The sequence below is a fragment of the Amblyomma americanum genome, chromosome 3 (genome assembly GCF_052857255.1).
Source record: "Amblyomma americanum isolate KBUSLIRL-KWMA chromosome 3, ASM5285725v1, whole genome shotgun sequence".
Lineage (NCBI taxonomy): Eukaryota > Metazoa > Arthropoda > Arachnida > Ixodida > Ixodidae > Amblyomma > Amblyomma americanum.
Window position 1 is genome coordinate 65,571,264 of NC_135499.1, and position 16,554 is coordinate 65,587,817.

Sequence of the window (16,554 nt, forward strand, 5' to 3'; positions counted from 1 at the left end):
CGCACAGCGGGAAGGGAAGAGTAGTGAACACACCTTGGCTGTGCTCAGCCGCTGCTGTTATTTGAGCCTGCAAAGTAGGGGGCACCGTGACCATGTGGAGTTTGTCCCGACTGTGTGTTGTATTATGGGGTGGCACTTGCTGATTTTAGGAAAGTTGAGACTGCGCAAATAGGACAAGACTGAACAATACATACAGCACCATGGTAGTTGTTTTTTTGCCTCTTGTTCTCGTCCTATTTGCGCAATCTCAACTTTCCTCAAAACAGCACGGTCTAGCTTGCAAGGACATTCTTCTATGTAAAGCGTATTTTGGATTTGGGCTGCTGAGTGTTGGTGCAGAAAAGGCACCACCCAAGTGCTCATTGTGTGCTCTCTTCTTGCTCACAGTCTGGCCGGTCCCGAGGCTTTGCTTTCGTCTACTTTGAGAGCGTAGAGGATGCCAAAGCGGTGAGTTTGTGCGTGGCACGGGTGCGGTCCTAGTCCCAGCAGCTGATGGTGTGCCGCTTGCAGGCCAAGGACCGCTGCAATGGCCTGGAGATTGACGGCCGCAAGATCCGGGTGGACTACTCTATCACTCAGAGGGCGCACACACCGACACCGGGCATCTACATGGGCAAGCCATCCTAGTGAGTGACACCATTTGAGCAGCAGCCAGTGCAGCTGGCGAGCCTCAGTACGGGCGTAGTTGGCATTGTGGTAGCACACAAAACAGTGCGTGGGTGTAGTCCATGTCTTTACGTGACTGTAGTGTTACAGACAAGTGTCAGGCCGTGACGTCAAGGAAATGCAGCTGGGCTGGCGTTGGCAGTCACATCCGTTGTGTAGGCAAAAGGCAGGACTGTCCTCATACGGTGGGATTGCTTGAGCTGCAAGGCAGAAGTAAGGAAGCGGCACAAGTTTCCACAAGTTTATTGCAGTCAGATAGGCGTGAAAGTGAGAGGCAGTGGCCGCGGGGCGGGATGAGTTTGGTGACGTATCTGCACACAGCAGTTGCACACAGCAAGGCCCTCATGCTTGCATAGCAGGGGTGGGCCTCTCCCCACCAAAATTGGCCATTTGGTGGCCTCGACCACATTAGACATGTGGGAGAATGAATAGTGGCAGGTAGGCCTACGAACCATTGGGGTGGGAATAAATGGAATGGATGGGTAGATTTATAAACGAGAGTGGCAGCGCGAATAAGTAGCGCACTAGACCGAGGGTAATAAAGGGAAGTTGCGAGGGGGAAGAAGTTCTGATAGTCGGGAAGCTGTTCTGCTATGTCTGCGGTGAGTGGACAGGTGCCTAGGTAATGGAGAACGTCACCCACAGCTGCACCGTATGGACAAGAATGTGAAGGGCAGAGTGCAAAGCGATGGAAGTATGAGGGAAAGTGGCTGTGGCCAGTTAGGAGTGGGACAAGATAATGGGGTTGAGGGCAAGAGAGGAGACTGAGAATGGAGGGGACAAAAACAGACAAGAAGGTGTTGGAGTGATCTGCGGTGTCCAGATGGATGTCCAGAGCCTGAGGACAGTTGTGTGCATGCGGGTGTGCACAGACAAGTGCGACAGCCATAATGGCTGCAGGAAGCCGCGTGTTGACGCCAGAGAGGCGGCCCGGCCCGTTCTGCTAGCTCGTTGCCCCGGACACAACAGTGGACTGGGACTTGACACAGGAAGACAGGACGCTGAAAAGAAATTGCTGGACAAGTTGTTCAGGGTGTTGTGCTTCGCGTCGGCCTCACACCACAACGAGTCTAAGGATTAACTGCTAATGTCTTGCTTTTGCTTGCAGTGGTGGTGGTGGAGGCGGCTACGGTGGAGGAGGCGGCGGCGGCGGTGGCGGCTACAGGGGTGGCTATCGGGATCGCTCGCCATCCCCCTACTACAGCCGGGGACGGCGCTACTCCCGCTCTCGGTCTCGGTCGTACTCTCCCCGGAGGTACGGATACTACTGAGCGAGCGCAAAAACCTCTGTCTGTATCCCTTGCCCTTCTCTCACCCCCCACCCTCCTCTCTTGGAGAATTTTGTTTCATGCATTAGCAGCTGCGGCTGTTTTCATTTGAATAAAGGTTGTCTGCTGCTGCCCCATCACTTTGCAGCCCCCCTTGGAGAATAAACTGTGCTTGTGTGTGTGTGTGTGTGTGTGCGTGCGCGCGCTGCCTTGGGTGGCGGGAGTGTTGTTAACTGCTTTTCCCTGTTGTTCTCTTTGCAACCCCCACCAAGGGCTTGGAAGAACGAAAACGAAGCGCATTGGTGTGTCTCTGTGAAGTTTGAAGTTGAAGTTTGCGAAGGGCAAGATGGTTGCGGGCTTAGAAGAGCGAAGCCAGAAGGCGCGGGTTGGGCAGGCCACCAAGAGGTCCCTGCACGGTGAGCCTGGTGCCGTCCCCCTCCCCCACACCACATTCACACACATGCACATACACACGTACACGGGCATTCTTGGCTGACTCGGCGACCATCCGGCTCCCTGTTGGTAAGCAGTGTTGTTGCTTTTGCTGCTTCTGCCTAGTGGTGCTGTATAGGCTCTCTCCGGGGGCCAGAGTTGTGCGTTTTGTGCGTTTCGTTTGTGCCTTCTAGACCAGTGCCATCTCGTGGCTGCAGAGCATGCGCTGCAAAGAAGGAAACATCTTCGCACTGGCTGCATCACACTGGCGCCTTTTATTGGTTCTTTCATTGGTCTATTGGTTCACCTGCACTCTTATGCTTTGTGAGCTTCTTTTTGCCCAAGTGCACATTTTCATTGAGAAGTTTTTTCAGTAAGGCTGTGCAAATGTGTAGTTTTCTCCCATCCACGGGGTGGTTATTTTGTTTACAAGTTTGTCACAATGGGTTTGTTGAAGTCTGCACACTACTCACCGAGACAGTAAATGAAGGTAGGTTGGCAGCGAAAATCAAAGGATTGAGCGAGTACTAACTCTTAACCGCTGCACAAAGTATTGCTCCTGCATGCAAGAGTGGTGGCTTTTGCTCATAATGTGGGTACTTGGGAGAGCATTACGGCAGACCGACGCACAACTCTGCTCCTGTGGGAAGCATATACAATAACGCTACTTCTACCAACCACGTTTTGTCCTCTGATGTCGGGACTGGCACCCTGCGATAGTTGACTCATCTGGTGGGTGCCCGTAGCCTTATTTTGGAGCGTACAGTGGCAAGTTAAAAAAAAATATGAGCGACCGATCAGTGGTGTCGGAAAAAAAATTCTTTGCAAGCTCTGGCTGTCTGCTGAACCATCTGCAAGACGAGTGGGAACGGCCCAGCATTCATTATTGATGGGTTAGGAAACCACAGGCTGCCCTTGTGCTACTCTGGTGATCGGTCACTTGTGCTAATCTTTGGCTTGCCACTCTGCTGCTTGACGGTGACTGACGCCGTAATGCACTGCACTTGTAGGTGCATGTGCAGCATAGAACTTTCAGCCATGGAGGTGCTAAATAGAATTTGTCTGCGAAACGTTGCAAGAAGTGCACAAAGCATATTGGCTAACTGGAACAAGCGTTAAAAGGAAGTTGCGTACGAGGTGATTGCTTGTATTAGCGACATGCTCGCAGGTAGTGCAGAAAAGTGCTGCAGGCATTTGGATTGAAGGGCACCTGACCACTGTCTGGTCAAAAAATCGCTATACTCTAGTACTTGTCAGTTGTCTTTGGAACATGGCACAAAAAAATAGTGTTGGAAAGGCCAACTGCAGCGTTGCAGCCATGTGGTCTGTTTTCTGCAGACGCTGTGCACCCGTGGATACGAAGTGGGAAGCAATGGTGTAAACAGGCTAATATTGCAGTGAAAAAAAACTGCTTATGCTGTACAGATTAAAGTTTGGAGCCCAGGGGGCTTGCTTCTAAGCAGTGTAGTGAGGCTTCTGTGGCATTCCTTAGTTCTACTCGTCGGAAGGTGCAGGGCTTGGGAACGATGAGGATTCATTGTGGGCCACATGGTGTGGCTCTGAAGCAAACCCCCTCGGCTCTAAACTTTTGACAAAGGGTGTACACCTGTAAATCTGAATAATTACCAAAGATAGGTTTAATAGCTGCATCATCATTGGCATGGCGTGGATCACAGCGGAATGGGTGAGGAGGTTTGCTATGTTGAGAGAAAGTGTGAACGAGCTTTCACTTAATTTTCACCACCTTTCAGGGCATATATCGTAACCCCACCTGTAGTCGTTGAGATTGCATGTTTGCAATGTCTATACCTGGTCAGGGGCCCTTTAAGGTGCTGCACTGCACTTCAAATGAGAGGGTACTGCACCACATCTAATTAGTGTTCATGAGATGTTGGTTTTGCTGCGGCGAACCTCTGATATTCACTGGTACCTTAGACTTAACAGAACAGGTATTCATATCTCGGGAGGATACTTGCTTCCCATGCTTGCCAAACTTGTTTCTTCCGAGACTGCTCGGACAGCATGGACTAAAGAGAAATGTAGGCTTTCAAATCCTGTTGTGGGATTGTGATGAGTCGTCTGTTGCAGACCTGCATTGAAAGGCTGCCTTTGTGTCGCTTTCGGGCAGCATATATATGAGGGGCTTTTAAATAAGTTTAGTCCTAGGCTCTTATTAACACTGATGCCCAGGCATTGAACATGTCACTTAAAAATTTCCAAGATTCCACCACCGATGGTCCCTTGAAGGCACAAATGTAAGAAGCTGGAAGATGCATTAAAAAAACAAATGGAGCTAATCTTAGTAATATTCGGATATTGGCCTAAGAAACTGCAAAATATGCAGGGGCCTGCAGTAAACAAAGTTCAAACTTCAGAACTTCTTCATTGTGTGTAAATGCAGCATTATGACCACAGAAATTTTGGCTGTTCTGTCGTTGCGGTTAGGTCCTGCATGAATTTCTTTTGGCCTCCACAATCTCTGGCAGCAGACACATAGGCCTTGCATTGATAAAGACTATGCTACCAATGCACTTAGGGGACGGATGCAGAAAGCAGGCTGAGCAAGCCTTATGAGTCGTGCACTTAACCCAACGGTCATTACAGTATGCAGGCAAATAAAGCTGCAGTCACTGGGTGCCAAAATTATGTGGGCAGGAATGAAGGTAATTCGCTCTATTGATAAGCTGGGCAGTATGCGGCTAACGTCCCTTGCAGCCAATGTGTCGCTTTGGGACATTAGGCCCCACAGTTTAGTGAGAGATTAAGGGGACAATGTTGCGTTGAAGTAAAGGTTCTGAATGCCTTCCTTCCCAGAGACACCTTGGTGCTTTGTATACCACTCGCCAGAGGTAATGTTTGGTGCAGTAGCTCGGCAAGCTGCTGGGGAGAGGGCGGCTGTTGACCCCTATGGCGTGTTGAACTGGTGACGTCTTTGCCATACACAGAAGTGCATGCCCTTCAAATGCAAACAGCCAGGACAGCAGTCCGCGACGCGAGGCTCAGGCTGCCCACATTCATCTATGACTACATGTAGGTATAAACAGGCGCAAAGAGCATCACCGGGAGAGGGGGAATTCCAAAGTTCCATTTTAATGAAACCTCTTTCAGTTCCAGCTTGGAGTAACGAAGTTGCAGCTGAGGGGCCAAAACGTTTCCTCTTAATAGGAACCTTACAAGCAGTCTGGTGGTCCATGGAGTGCTTGTATAGTAAGTGCTAGCTCTTGTGGTACCACACCTGCGTAGATGTCTGAAAATGGTGGTGTGGTGTAATGGCATGGCGGCAGTAAAAACTGGAAGCACTAACAAAGACTATTGAGCAAGCTCATAGGTACAATTGATGCAAGTCGCAGCACACAAGTTCTTTAACCTTTTTAGGCACTTTTTTTTTTTGCTGCCGTGGTGGCTCAGTGGTTATGGCACTCGGCTGCTGACCCGATTCACGGTGGTCGAATTTTGATGGAGGTGGAGTTATTAGAAGCCCGTGTACTGTGCTGTGTCAGCGCGTGTGGTCGAGATTTCCGGAGCCTTTTACTACGGCGTCCCTCATAGCCTCAGTCGCTTTGGGACATTAAAACCCCATAAACCAGGCGACACTTGTTCTTTTTGCCCACCTAAATAGTATATTCAGGTCTCCAAAAAGATGGATAATTTTCGAGTGCAAAAAACTAGTGGTTTATGTTTTACGGGATTGCAGAAAATTTTATTCGGAGTGTTGCAATGGTTGGAATAGTAATATCAGAATTCCAGGATTTGGCAAATAAACAGCTGACGGGTCATGGAATCATTTTGTGCTTCAAAGGTGCATGTAGTGCTCAAAATAGCCAAAAAGAATGGTATTACTGGTGGCAAAATCCATCTACCTAAAAATGGCGGTGGCCTTGCTACCAAGCTCATTGTTTTGAGAAATATTTAGTGTCGCTAGTGAGCCCAAAACAGTGTAACTACGAAAGAAACGTGCTGAATTCGGCCGAAAGAATTTGCCATTACATGAGGCACACTTAGAAATGGCTGCAAGTTCCCTGTGTGCAAAATTGTGTACAAATCACCTTAAAGGGTTAAGGCCTCAATTCAAAGCTTCTGCTCTACCACTGTATGCTCACTGGCTTAGATTTGTGGCCTCAGATTCTCACCCTGGTTGTATGTTAGAGGAACTGTACTGTGATGTGTGTTACTGAGGGGCTTATTTTGATCGGGCTGGGGTCTGGTTGTGACTAAGGCTGGAAACCATGCAGAATTGAGGGGCAGTGTACTGTTTTCTTTAGGGGACGGAGGACAGGATTATGAATACAACCTTTGTCTGTAAAGTTCCGAGACTGAGTCCATTGAAAAAAATGCATTCACATTGAAACCATTTGTGCAGCACCCCTTCGAAATAGTCTCCCTTGCAGTCTATACACAGCTTCCAACGCTTCTTGAGGTCTTGGAAACAGTTGGAAAACTCTCTTCTTTTGGTAGGGCTGTCGGCTCCTTTGTCGTGGCGTCTTGAATGGCCACCACGCTCCCCATCCAGCGACCTTTTGAGGCTCTCTTCACATGAGGAAACGAGAAAAAAATCTGATGGGGATAGGTCAAGCGAGTATGGCGGATGGGGAAGTATAGTAATGCTGTGCTTGGCGAGAAATTTCGTCATGCTAAGAGCAGTGTGCGGCCTTGCATTGTCATGGAGAAAGCTGCATTGTCCAGATGCCCATAAGTCAGGGCGATGGCGTCTCAGTGCATCATGCATGTGTTGGAGCATGCGGATATAAAACTCCTGATTCACAGTCTGCCGTTGTGGGACATACTTGTGGTGTATGACACCTCTGGCATCGAAAAAACTATCAGCATCGTCTTTGTTTTGGTTTTCTGTCTCTGCACCTTTCTTGACGCCAGAGAGCTTGTGGGCCGCCATTCGGCGCTCTGCCTCTTTGTTTGAGGGTCGTATTGAAAACACCATGTTTCGTCTTCAGCAATGATTCTGTCGACAAATGCAGCATCCTTCTCTGCCTCTGAGAGAAAATCGGCGCTCACTGATGCCCGCGTGTCCTTCTGGTCCTGTGTGAGGGAGTGCGGCACAAGTCTGGCATTCAGCTTTCGTTTCTCCAAGTCACGCAAAATTTGGTGGCATGTTGTCTTACTAATGTTGAGAGCATCTGATAGCATGCGGACTTTAATGGTGTGATCTTGCTGTACGATTTCGCTGATCTGAGCCGCGTTGTTTTCATTCCGTGTGGTTGAAGGGCGCCCCTGCCTTGTGTTGTCTTGCACCGACGTTCTCCCCGAAACAAACCTCTTGTGCCACTCGAAAACTTGCGCCCGCGATAAATGTCTCGTTGATGTGTCACGAAAGAGCTCATACGTCTGTGTGGCCGTCCTGCCAAGCTTCACACAGAATTTTATGTTTACACGCTGTTCGAGGTGGACGTCCACCTCTCCACATTCACGCACAGTAGAATGCGCAGACTAGTGACGTATTTTTTACATGTAGTGCCATCTAGCGGCTGCCATAGCAATTAACATAAATAGCTTAGGTTAGCCCAAAGAGATGGTGCTACACATACTCACCAACATTTGTTTTGGGGAATCATTTCTAGAGAAGAAAATCAGTCTCTAAGCTTTACGGACAAAGGTTGTATTTGCTTCAGATGCAACATAAGCCGTTTTGAGCTGAATGGTTGCTGCTTGCAAGCGTAGTTCATGTGCTTTGAGGACTTTTATTGGGCCTGCGCTTCGACTGTGCACACTGCAGGTGGCTGTCAAAATTGATGAGGATGATATTGAACTTTTATGGCGCAAGGCCATCTGCGGCCAAAGAGCGCCATGGAGCACGATATTTTTCGTTCGCTCAATGTGCTGTCAAAGACCCATTTCCTAAACATTTTACCCTGAATAAGCCATGGAACAAGGTATTTTTCGTTCGCTCAATGTGCGGTCAAAGACCCATTTCCTAAGCATTTCACCCTGAATAAGCCGAGCGCCAGGCCCGGGGAAGCTTGTACCCATTGTATCACCGGTGGGTACCCGGCGGCACTGGGGTTCGAACCCCGCACCTCCTTCATGCGAGGCGGATGCTCAACCACAAGGACACTGCTGTGGACAAAATTAGTGGCTTCAACAAATTCTTTTGCAGGGCAGGGAATTCAGTAGCAGATTTTCTTCCTCTTCGACGTCTGGGCCCATATTCTGGATATGTTGTGAGTAGACATACAAATGGGCAAGGCTGAAAGGGGTCACTCTCTTGCTTCATAAAAGAGCGAATGCCGCTGTTCCTGCCTTGGACTGCATTTTGTGTGTAAAAGCTCCCACACCCTGTAAATGGAACACAGCTGCCTGTTCCCACTCTTGAATGCTTTTTGCAAATCCTAAGTACTTGTTGCAAAACTTTCGTGATATTTACTTTTGCACTAAAATTATTGGTGCAGTGGCAGGTCCGGTTTCAACCGAGGTGGCGCAACAGGAATGACTGGTCGGCTGTCATTATGCGGCCGTTACCTCCACAATTGGGGCTCCAAATAATTGGCGCAGAACGAAGTGGAGATATCTGTTTAGTGGACACTTGCACAGAATAAGAGTCTTGCAGGCATATATAGTGCTTATTGTGCTACAATAGTGGCACTCGCTAGCCAGAGCACTCATCGGTTGCAGTTTGTAGTGTTCGAAGTGCAGCTAATTGGAGCAGGAAGATGACCGACCTGTTCATGAGCACTACTAATACAGGAGGGTACAAATGCAGGAATGAGATAGCATGTCCTTGAACTTTGCAGTAATGGGTATGTTGCCAGTGAACTGAACCTGATTGGTGCTGATTGGTGCCCTTACGGGCAGTTGACAGAAGAAGGTAAGGGCTTGGGATCGCACCACCGCATGTCTTAAGTAGGATCATTCTGCTTGCGCTGGTACATTAATTGAATCAACACATTGCATACCACGTAATCGCCAAAGGGCAGGGGCTGCTTCCTGCTTGCTCACACAAAGGTTATTGGCAGCGTGCCACCAAATGGACTGCCAGGGAAGACTGGGCATCTTGCCAGGTTCTGAGAAGAGAAGGTAGTGCATGGTGCCCTGCTTTGCGGTGTGATCTCCGACAGGGGGCGGTGAGTCGCTGCACGCCATTCCTACGAGGCTCTTCAGTTCTCCCAGCAGGGCGATATTGTGTGCTGGTTGCATGCTGTTCACCTTGTGGCGTCCACGGGCTTCACCGCCATTTTGGAGCAGTTCTGCTCCAATATTCCAGGCTCTGTGAACGCAGTACAGCATTTGACTTAACCGAAAAATGATCATAGCTACTGAGATTGTCTCGAAGGTAGACCACCATTGGTGATGTTTTCACCAAACTGCATGATGCTAACATACTGTTCGGGAGGTTATACAATAATTCGGATGTTTCTTCCGATACTTTGAATTAAGTGGTTTTACTGTTGACTCTCATTGATGTTCTCGTCATGCATCTTTTTTTTTTTTGCTTTGTGACAAGAAGCGGCTGAACATCGACGAGTTGCAGTTTGTTGCATCTGTTCAGCTCATTCTGTTGTACCACTGCCTCGGTGGTGGCGGACTCCAACATAGCCAAGTGCGTCTTGGGCTAATTATAGTGAATTCAGGGTAGCATGCATGGCACAGTTTTCCACGTTCTTTGCACTGCAAAGTAATACAGGAAAAAGTGAGTGCTAGGGTCATCACTGCAGCCAGTACCATGCCTTTGGAGTTCTTGGGGGTGTTGTAACAGCAGCAGTAGCTGTACAGCTAGTGCATGCTTCAATGAGAGGCGTTTGCATGGGATGACGAGCACCAACAAGTGAGCCCCCATTTCGTGAAATTTGAAGTGGGTAAAACTTTAGAAAGTAACTCGTATTTAGTTCTGCCAACTATATAATGTTTTAAGTTCGGGCTGCTGCAATTCTCAATTCAACACTTGCTAAGTTCGACAAGGTAAGTTGTTGGGCGAGTTGTTTTCGATATTCCATGACTACAGTGCAATGAACGGGGACGTAGAAGGACACAGCACTTTCTCCGATCTTAGACGTTACTGAAATATTTTCTTGTTGTGGCTGGTCTTGGCAGCAGTCTTCAACCTTCATTCATATACTCCAGTCACAGTGGCTGAGTTGGTTTAATAAACATTTATTTCCGAATCATTGTTTTTGAATTTCCTGTCCTTCGCCATTGGCTGAAGCAATGCCATTGCCTGCGTTCACTTTTCATTATTGGCTCTAGGCAAGGGCGCAGCTTTAGCCAGTGGTGGGATACTAAAAATGGAATGGTTTTGGGAAAATCTTTGTATTGACCCAGGATTGAATTCTTTCAGTGTTGCCTGTACCGTGAGAGAGGAACCAAAATGAAAGAAAATTTAATCGTCATTTTTTTGTTTGTCCAGCCCGAGCTTAAATTGAGTATCTCGCTTCGAAGCAAGAAAACACCGAACTGCCATTTGTAAGTAGTCTTGTCTTGTAGTGTTTTGCATTCTTAAAACGCAAGGAGACATGCACACGGATGCCTACCTCAACATTGACCCAGTGGGAAGGTCGTCATAAGACTGAACAGTGTGGTTGAAATAAAGAGAGATGCAGAAGAAATGCGTATGTGTGTGTAATGGCTCACAATATTGTAAAACTGAGGTGTTCTATGAAATATTGTGGCCGCAACATTCAAGCCTCCTCCTTTCTGGACACATCAAAGGGGCCTGGCCCAATGCGCAAAATCGCCCGGGCCAGTCGTTCAGATTTTGCGCGTCGAGCGCACCGCCGCTGCATGCCTTTTGATTGGACTCCTCTGTACGCGCTGTCTGAAACCGTTTTGTGTGTCATCCTTGCGGAGGGGCCATGCTAATCTCGCTGTCATTCTAATATTAGTGTAGGTACTTCGGAATCGTCATATTTTAGGCCGCCGCTGTGGCTCAGTAGCGGCGCTCGGCTGCTGACCCGAAAGACGCGGGTTTCATACCGGCCGTGCCGGTCGAATTTCGATGGAGGCGGGGCCCGTGTACTGTGCGATGTCAGTGCACCCGAAATTTCCGGAGCCCTTCACTACGGCGTCCCTCATGGCCCGAGTCGCTTTGGGACGTTAAACCCCCACAAACCAAACAGCCTCTTGTTTCGACCAGCAGACCAGCTCCATATAGGTATAGGTGCGTACGTTTTATAGTCAGTTTTCTTCTCTCTCCCTTGCTGCCCGCATAAAATGGTCTCGACAGGCGCGTAGAAGCGTCACTGCAAGGCCGCCGAGGCGAGCGTTGCAAGAAGCGCGGGCTTTTTGAATATGCCGTGCCGGCCGTTTCGTCTGCTTTAACTGAAGCGCTTGCAACATTTTCGGCTAATTGAGCGGAAAAAAAAATAGAACTGATTTAACGAGGCTTTACCTTTCAAAGAACATTGCAATGCTCATCTCGGCGGACTTGTGACGCTTTCCACTGCCGAAAACAGATGGCGCCACTGCCGCCCTTCAGCGAAAAAAACCTGTGGATTTTGGTTCGCCGATCTCTACGTAGACGATTGCGTTTTCGCATCATGCACGGCTCGACTCTGGTAAGTGCCGTTCTCAAACTTGCTACAATAAAAAGTTGCCATAATACGAAAGCTCTGTGTGCAGTTTCACCGCAAATGAGCCAGCGGCAGAGGCGGGGAAATTATTGAAAGTCCACGATAAAAACTCGCAATACTGTATATCGTTGGACACCTGAACCGCGCTGTAAGGGACCCTGTAAAGGAGGGAGGGAAAAAAATGCTAAGTGGAGGGCTCCGGAATAATTTCGACCATCTGGGGATCCTTAACGTGCACTGACATCGCACAGCATACGGGTGCCCTAGCGTTTTGCTTCCATAAAAACGCAGCCGCCGCGGTCGGGTTCGAAGCCGGGAACTCCGCATCAGTAGCCGAGCGCTCTAACTAACGTTACACTGAGCCACCGCGGCGGGTAAGAACTTTTTTAAATCTCAGATCGGTTTGTTTTCATACAAACAAGCCGTGGTAGAACAAAAAAAGCCAACCGAAACTGAAGTTTGTGCAGCGCCGTCTTGCTGCTCCCGTGGACCGCACCTTGTCAATCTCCGTGCCACGCAGCGCCAATTTTGAATGCGCGTTTAGAGCACGCCTGACGTTACTCCACGCTCCGATCTGCGTTTTTAGCAGATGAGTAACACCCGTCATACGGGCACCGCAAATGCCTTTAAGAATCAGGTCCTTGTATCCAAAGGCGTAAGGTGTGCAGCTACACGGCACAAATGTTCCGCCTTTGCCGCTAAGGGCCCTGGAGGCGAAGGCGCTCGTCAGAGACCTTTGGAGCCGAAAGGCGCGGCCTTAGGTGAACTTACGATCGCAGTGCCATCCAACGTCAAAAGTAAAAGCAATAAAAAAAAAGACAGCCAACAATGTTTGAAATTTTTTTTTTTAAATACGAAAGGTGTGTCTCGCTTTGCTCTTGGTGCGGGTGTTTATATTTTATGCACAGATTTCATGACTGTGAAACTTGCAGCAACACCGAGAGCCAAGGTGGCCATGGCAACACACATTACCTGCTGCTAAAGATGAGAGCAGCTCTTGCAGTACTTTTAAGGAAGCTATCAGAATAAAAAAAAAAAAAACCCTCTCCTGGAGGGCGTTTAGCGGTAACTTGAATAAATAAACAAGTAATATGTAAATTACAAGATTAAAAACGCAGAAGGCTTATCTACAATTCTCTTAAATCCCTAGCTTATGTAAAGATTACACGAAGCACTCGGTTATAATAGAAAGATAAACTGAACAAAATCTTAGCTATAGCATTGTGACTCAATCGTAGCAAAACCAGTGTCATGCATTCGATGCAAAAGCAGTCGGAGCCTTAAACAAAAACAATAAAATACCCCAAAAAACAAAGGCCACAACAGCCCCACCCAGGTTTGGGAGTTGGACGCTGGAAAGGAATAGAGAATTCTTGGCGGCACAGGTCTTCATTAAAGCGTTTCAAGATAGCAAATTCATTATGTCGCAGAGCTACAGCTATATCACTAATGCATGTGATCCCCTTCTTTTTAATCATAAAGGCATAAAAGTGGTGTCACATGGTAAGTGAGGGTTGTACATGTGCCCCTTTTCTTCCAATTACATTGCTCCTGAAACGGTAGGCAAATTTGCAATGTGGTCAAGCAAATGTGTGGTGTGGCGGCTGCCACCCCTCACCTACCCTTGGCACCGTCACTGGCGAGGTGATTGTAGTGTGCTTTCTTTGAGCTTGTGAAACAGGAAAATTAAAGCGGAATAGCTTTAAATTTAGTAAATTTAATTTGCTAAAAAGAAGCAAGTAAATTTAGTGCTCACGTAACCTATGTGCAAAGAGCTGCAATGACTTCTTTGCGGCTTTATTAACCTCTGCCTGTTAACCATACTAGCCTTCCCGATATGTCTTCGTGACCGCAATCGTAGTCTGTTTACCCGGTACCTGTAGTAGATTTCCACGTCGTTATCTAAATTTATCAATGTATAAGAAAATGCGAAACGCAAAAAAATTTTGTTCCCCATTTGAAGGCGCAGTAGTGGAGTTTTGGGGGCTGAAGCCGATTTAAAATAGTGTTTTCCTTGCCTACTATTGACTGTGCACTGAAAGGAAATAGATCATTTATGTACAACATTTTCGAGGTGAACATGATGCACAAAAACCGTCACACTTGGGGCAGTTTGCAGTGCAGGAGTATCTTGCCTTGATTTACTATTCAAAGCAAAAGTTTGTTCTGGCCCTAATAAAAAGCCTTTCTTGATGCCTGTGGAGGTGTCCGAGCATATGTTTAGTTGTATTAGTAAGTGGTGTATTAATAAGGAAAGAAAATATATTTGCTAGCCCCGGCATCTGCAGACGATACTGAAGCACATGGAGAAAGGAAAGAGTCGGTTACGCTGCATTTTTTGAAGCCTGCTCCCCCGTTGGCCGCTGTCTCGGCGTGCTTGCGCTGGCGCAGCAGACAGTTACTGTGAACTAGAATATTGGGTAGTGTACTCACAGACGTGGCTCGGGGTGACCCCGCCGGGGTCAGGGCGCGTGGTGGCGCTGCAGGCGTCTTCACTGGTAAAAACTAGTGGCACATTCGGCCGGCGTCGCAGTAGCCGTGGTAGCCGCGCCGACTAATTGAATTATTATCGAGACATTCGCGTGAGTGTCGCCGAAATGGCTAAGCGTATCTTCAATGGAAGTTTATTTCTGGCCTGTGCGGATGCTTATTTATTCTTCAAAGGTCCACAAGGGACATGGCATGAGGTATTACTGCTGGAGATTATAATGCACTGCACACCGAGGGGTTGTACAGCGTTGTCAAGCATGTGGTGTAGCGGCATTTGATTTTTATTGTGCAGCACACAGAAAACAGAGGGAGACGATCGGCGGAAGCAAGGCACGTAAGAGAGAAAGCAGGGGGGGGGGGGGGGGGGGTATATACTGTCACGCAGTGGTGACGGCAGTCGAAGCAGCGATGAAGACGGACAAATGCGTAATCTAAAAGAAAACTGTTCATTGGGCTGACTTGTACCCAAAATGGACTGAATCACTCGGCGGCGGCGAAGCGACAAGCGTGCTCGGCGGTCGTCGAACAGAATGCCCGCCGCTGTCGGCCGTGCTCAATTTAAAGCTGATAGCGAACTTTCGAGATAAAGCGTGCAAAGTTACTACAACATTCCGGAACAACGTAGAATCAGCTCTGCCTGGCTGCGATCAATCGAGATGAATCTAGTCGCGTCTTGCGTCGCAAACAAAGTGATAAAGTGGTGTGGCGGTATATTTGAAAAACGAACAAATACTGCAAATATTCGCGGCATTACTCCCCTCTCAAAGAAACATCAACCCGATGCATTAAAACAAATAATGCGACTAGTAAGAGAAAAACGCATCTTGCGAAAATAGAGCATAGAAATGCAGCGGCCTTTAGCGCGCATAATACGGCTTCAGACGGACTACATGGACAACTTCTGGTCGTACGCGGCGTCGCTGGGATGCAGTCATTGCGTCAGGGATGACTTCGTAATCCAGTTCACCTAGCCGACGAAGAACCTTGTACGGGCCGAAATAGCGGCGCAAAAGCTTTTCACTCAATCCACAGCGGCGAATAGGCGTCCACACCCAGACTTGGTCTCCTGGCTTGTATTCCGCGTTGCGTCTTCGAAGGTTGTAGCGTCTGGCGTTGGACCGCTGCGGATCTTTGATCCGTAATCGGGCAAGCCTCCGAGATTCTGCGCGCTGAAGGTTGGCGGCAACGTCGACGTTCTCTTCTGCAACGTTGGGCAACATGGCGTCAAGCGTGGTCGTGGCCTCCCTGCCATGGACAAGCCTAAAAGGCATCATCTGGGTGGTCTGCACTGCGGTGTTGTAGGCGATGACGACGTAAGGCAGGATGACATCCCAGGTTATGTGTTCGGCATCGACATACATACATGGCGAGCATATCGGCGACGGTTTTGTTCAGGCGCTCGGTCAGTCCGTTGGTCTGCGGATGGCATACAGTCGTGTGACATTCCGTGTGTGCTACGAGGATCCACGTTCGACGGCGCGGCGTAGACGGAGACCCGTGACAGCGGCATCATCAATTACCCAGCCATGCTCTTTGAGTGACGACCAGAACAACCGGACCCGCCGCCGCCCCGGGGAAACAGGCTTTATCCTCCCCAATTTCCGGGCACATTCCAGGACAAGGGAGCTGTCAGCGGGCCAGAGCGCGCCGTACCACAGCCGACGCTATGCGCTACCGCGAAGACAACATTCTTTCCCTCCCCCCCCCCCCCCCCCTTTGTCGTGGGCTATCGCCGGGAAGGCACCCACAGCTTCCAAGAAGGGCCGTGACGGACACCTGTCAGACAGACAGGCAGTACTCGCCAAGAATGTGGAAAGACAGGCGCTAGTGAATTAGCTCCGAAGAGAGAGCCTGTGTATACTCTCACTTGAGAGAGAGGTGGTGTTTTTGTTGTTTATTTAGTTTGTATTGTTAACAGACTCTGGGGTCGAGGCTAAGCCCAACCCAAGGGGTGGTCCCCATCTCGCATGTTATTTTGGATTGGAGAATTGATGCTTTGGGCGGGCCACTGGAAATGACCGCCCTTAGTCCTTTGTTAATCAAGTGCTTAAAAGCACATGTAAACGGATGCAGTCCAGTCTGAGCTGGGGCTCCATGCTTAGCATGTAATGTGATGCTACTTAGGCACTAACCTGCCCGGTCGATGAGTAAAGTAGTGCAAAGTTTGTTCTTTTGTAAATTCA

The 16,554-nt window shown here is 48.7% G+C and overlaps 1 protein-coding gene across 2 annotated transcripts in view; it reads left to right on the forward strand.

Moving 5' to 3' along the window:
• Window positions 1-12,978, forward strand: part of LOC144124636 (transformer-2 protein homolog alpha-like) — a 33,208-nt gene extending 20,230 nt beyond the window's left edge. The window contains exons 7-10 of one of the 2 annotated variants that reach the window (XM_077657436.1): window positions 388-447; window positions 511-626; window positions 1,775-1,921; window positions 2,207-12,978. In XM_077657436.1, coding sequence (XP_077513562.1) covers window positions 388-447; window positions 511-626; window positions 1,775-1,921; window positions 2,207-2,354 — 471 coding nt within the window. In that variant the 3' untranslated portion in view covers window positions 2,355-12,978. Of the gene's footprint in view, window positions 1-387; window positions 448-510; window positions 627-1,774; window positions 2,075-2,206 lie in introns of those variants that run through there. The other variant, XM_077657437.1, reaches the window with a different exon arrangement.
• Window positions 12,979-16,554: the final 3,576 nt, after the last annotated feature.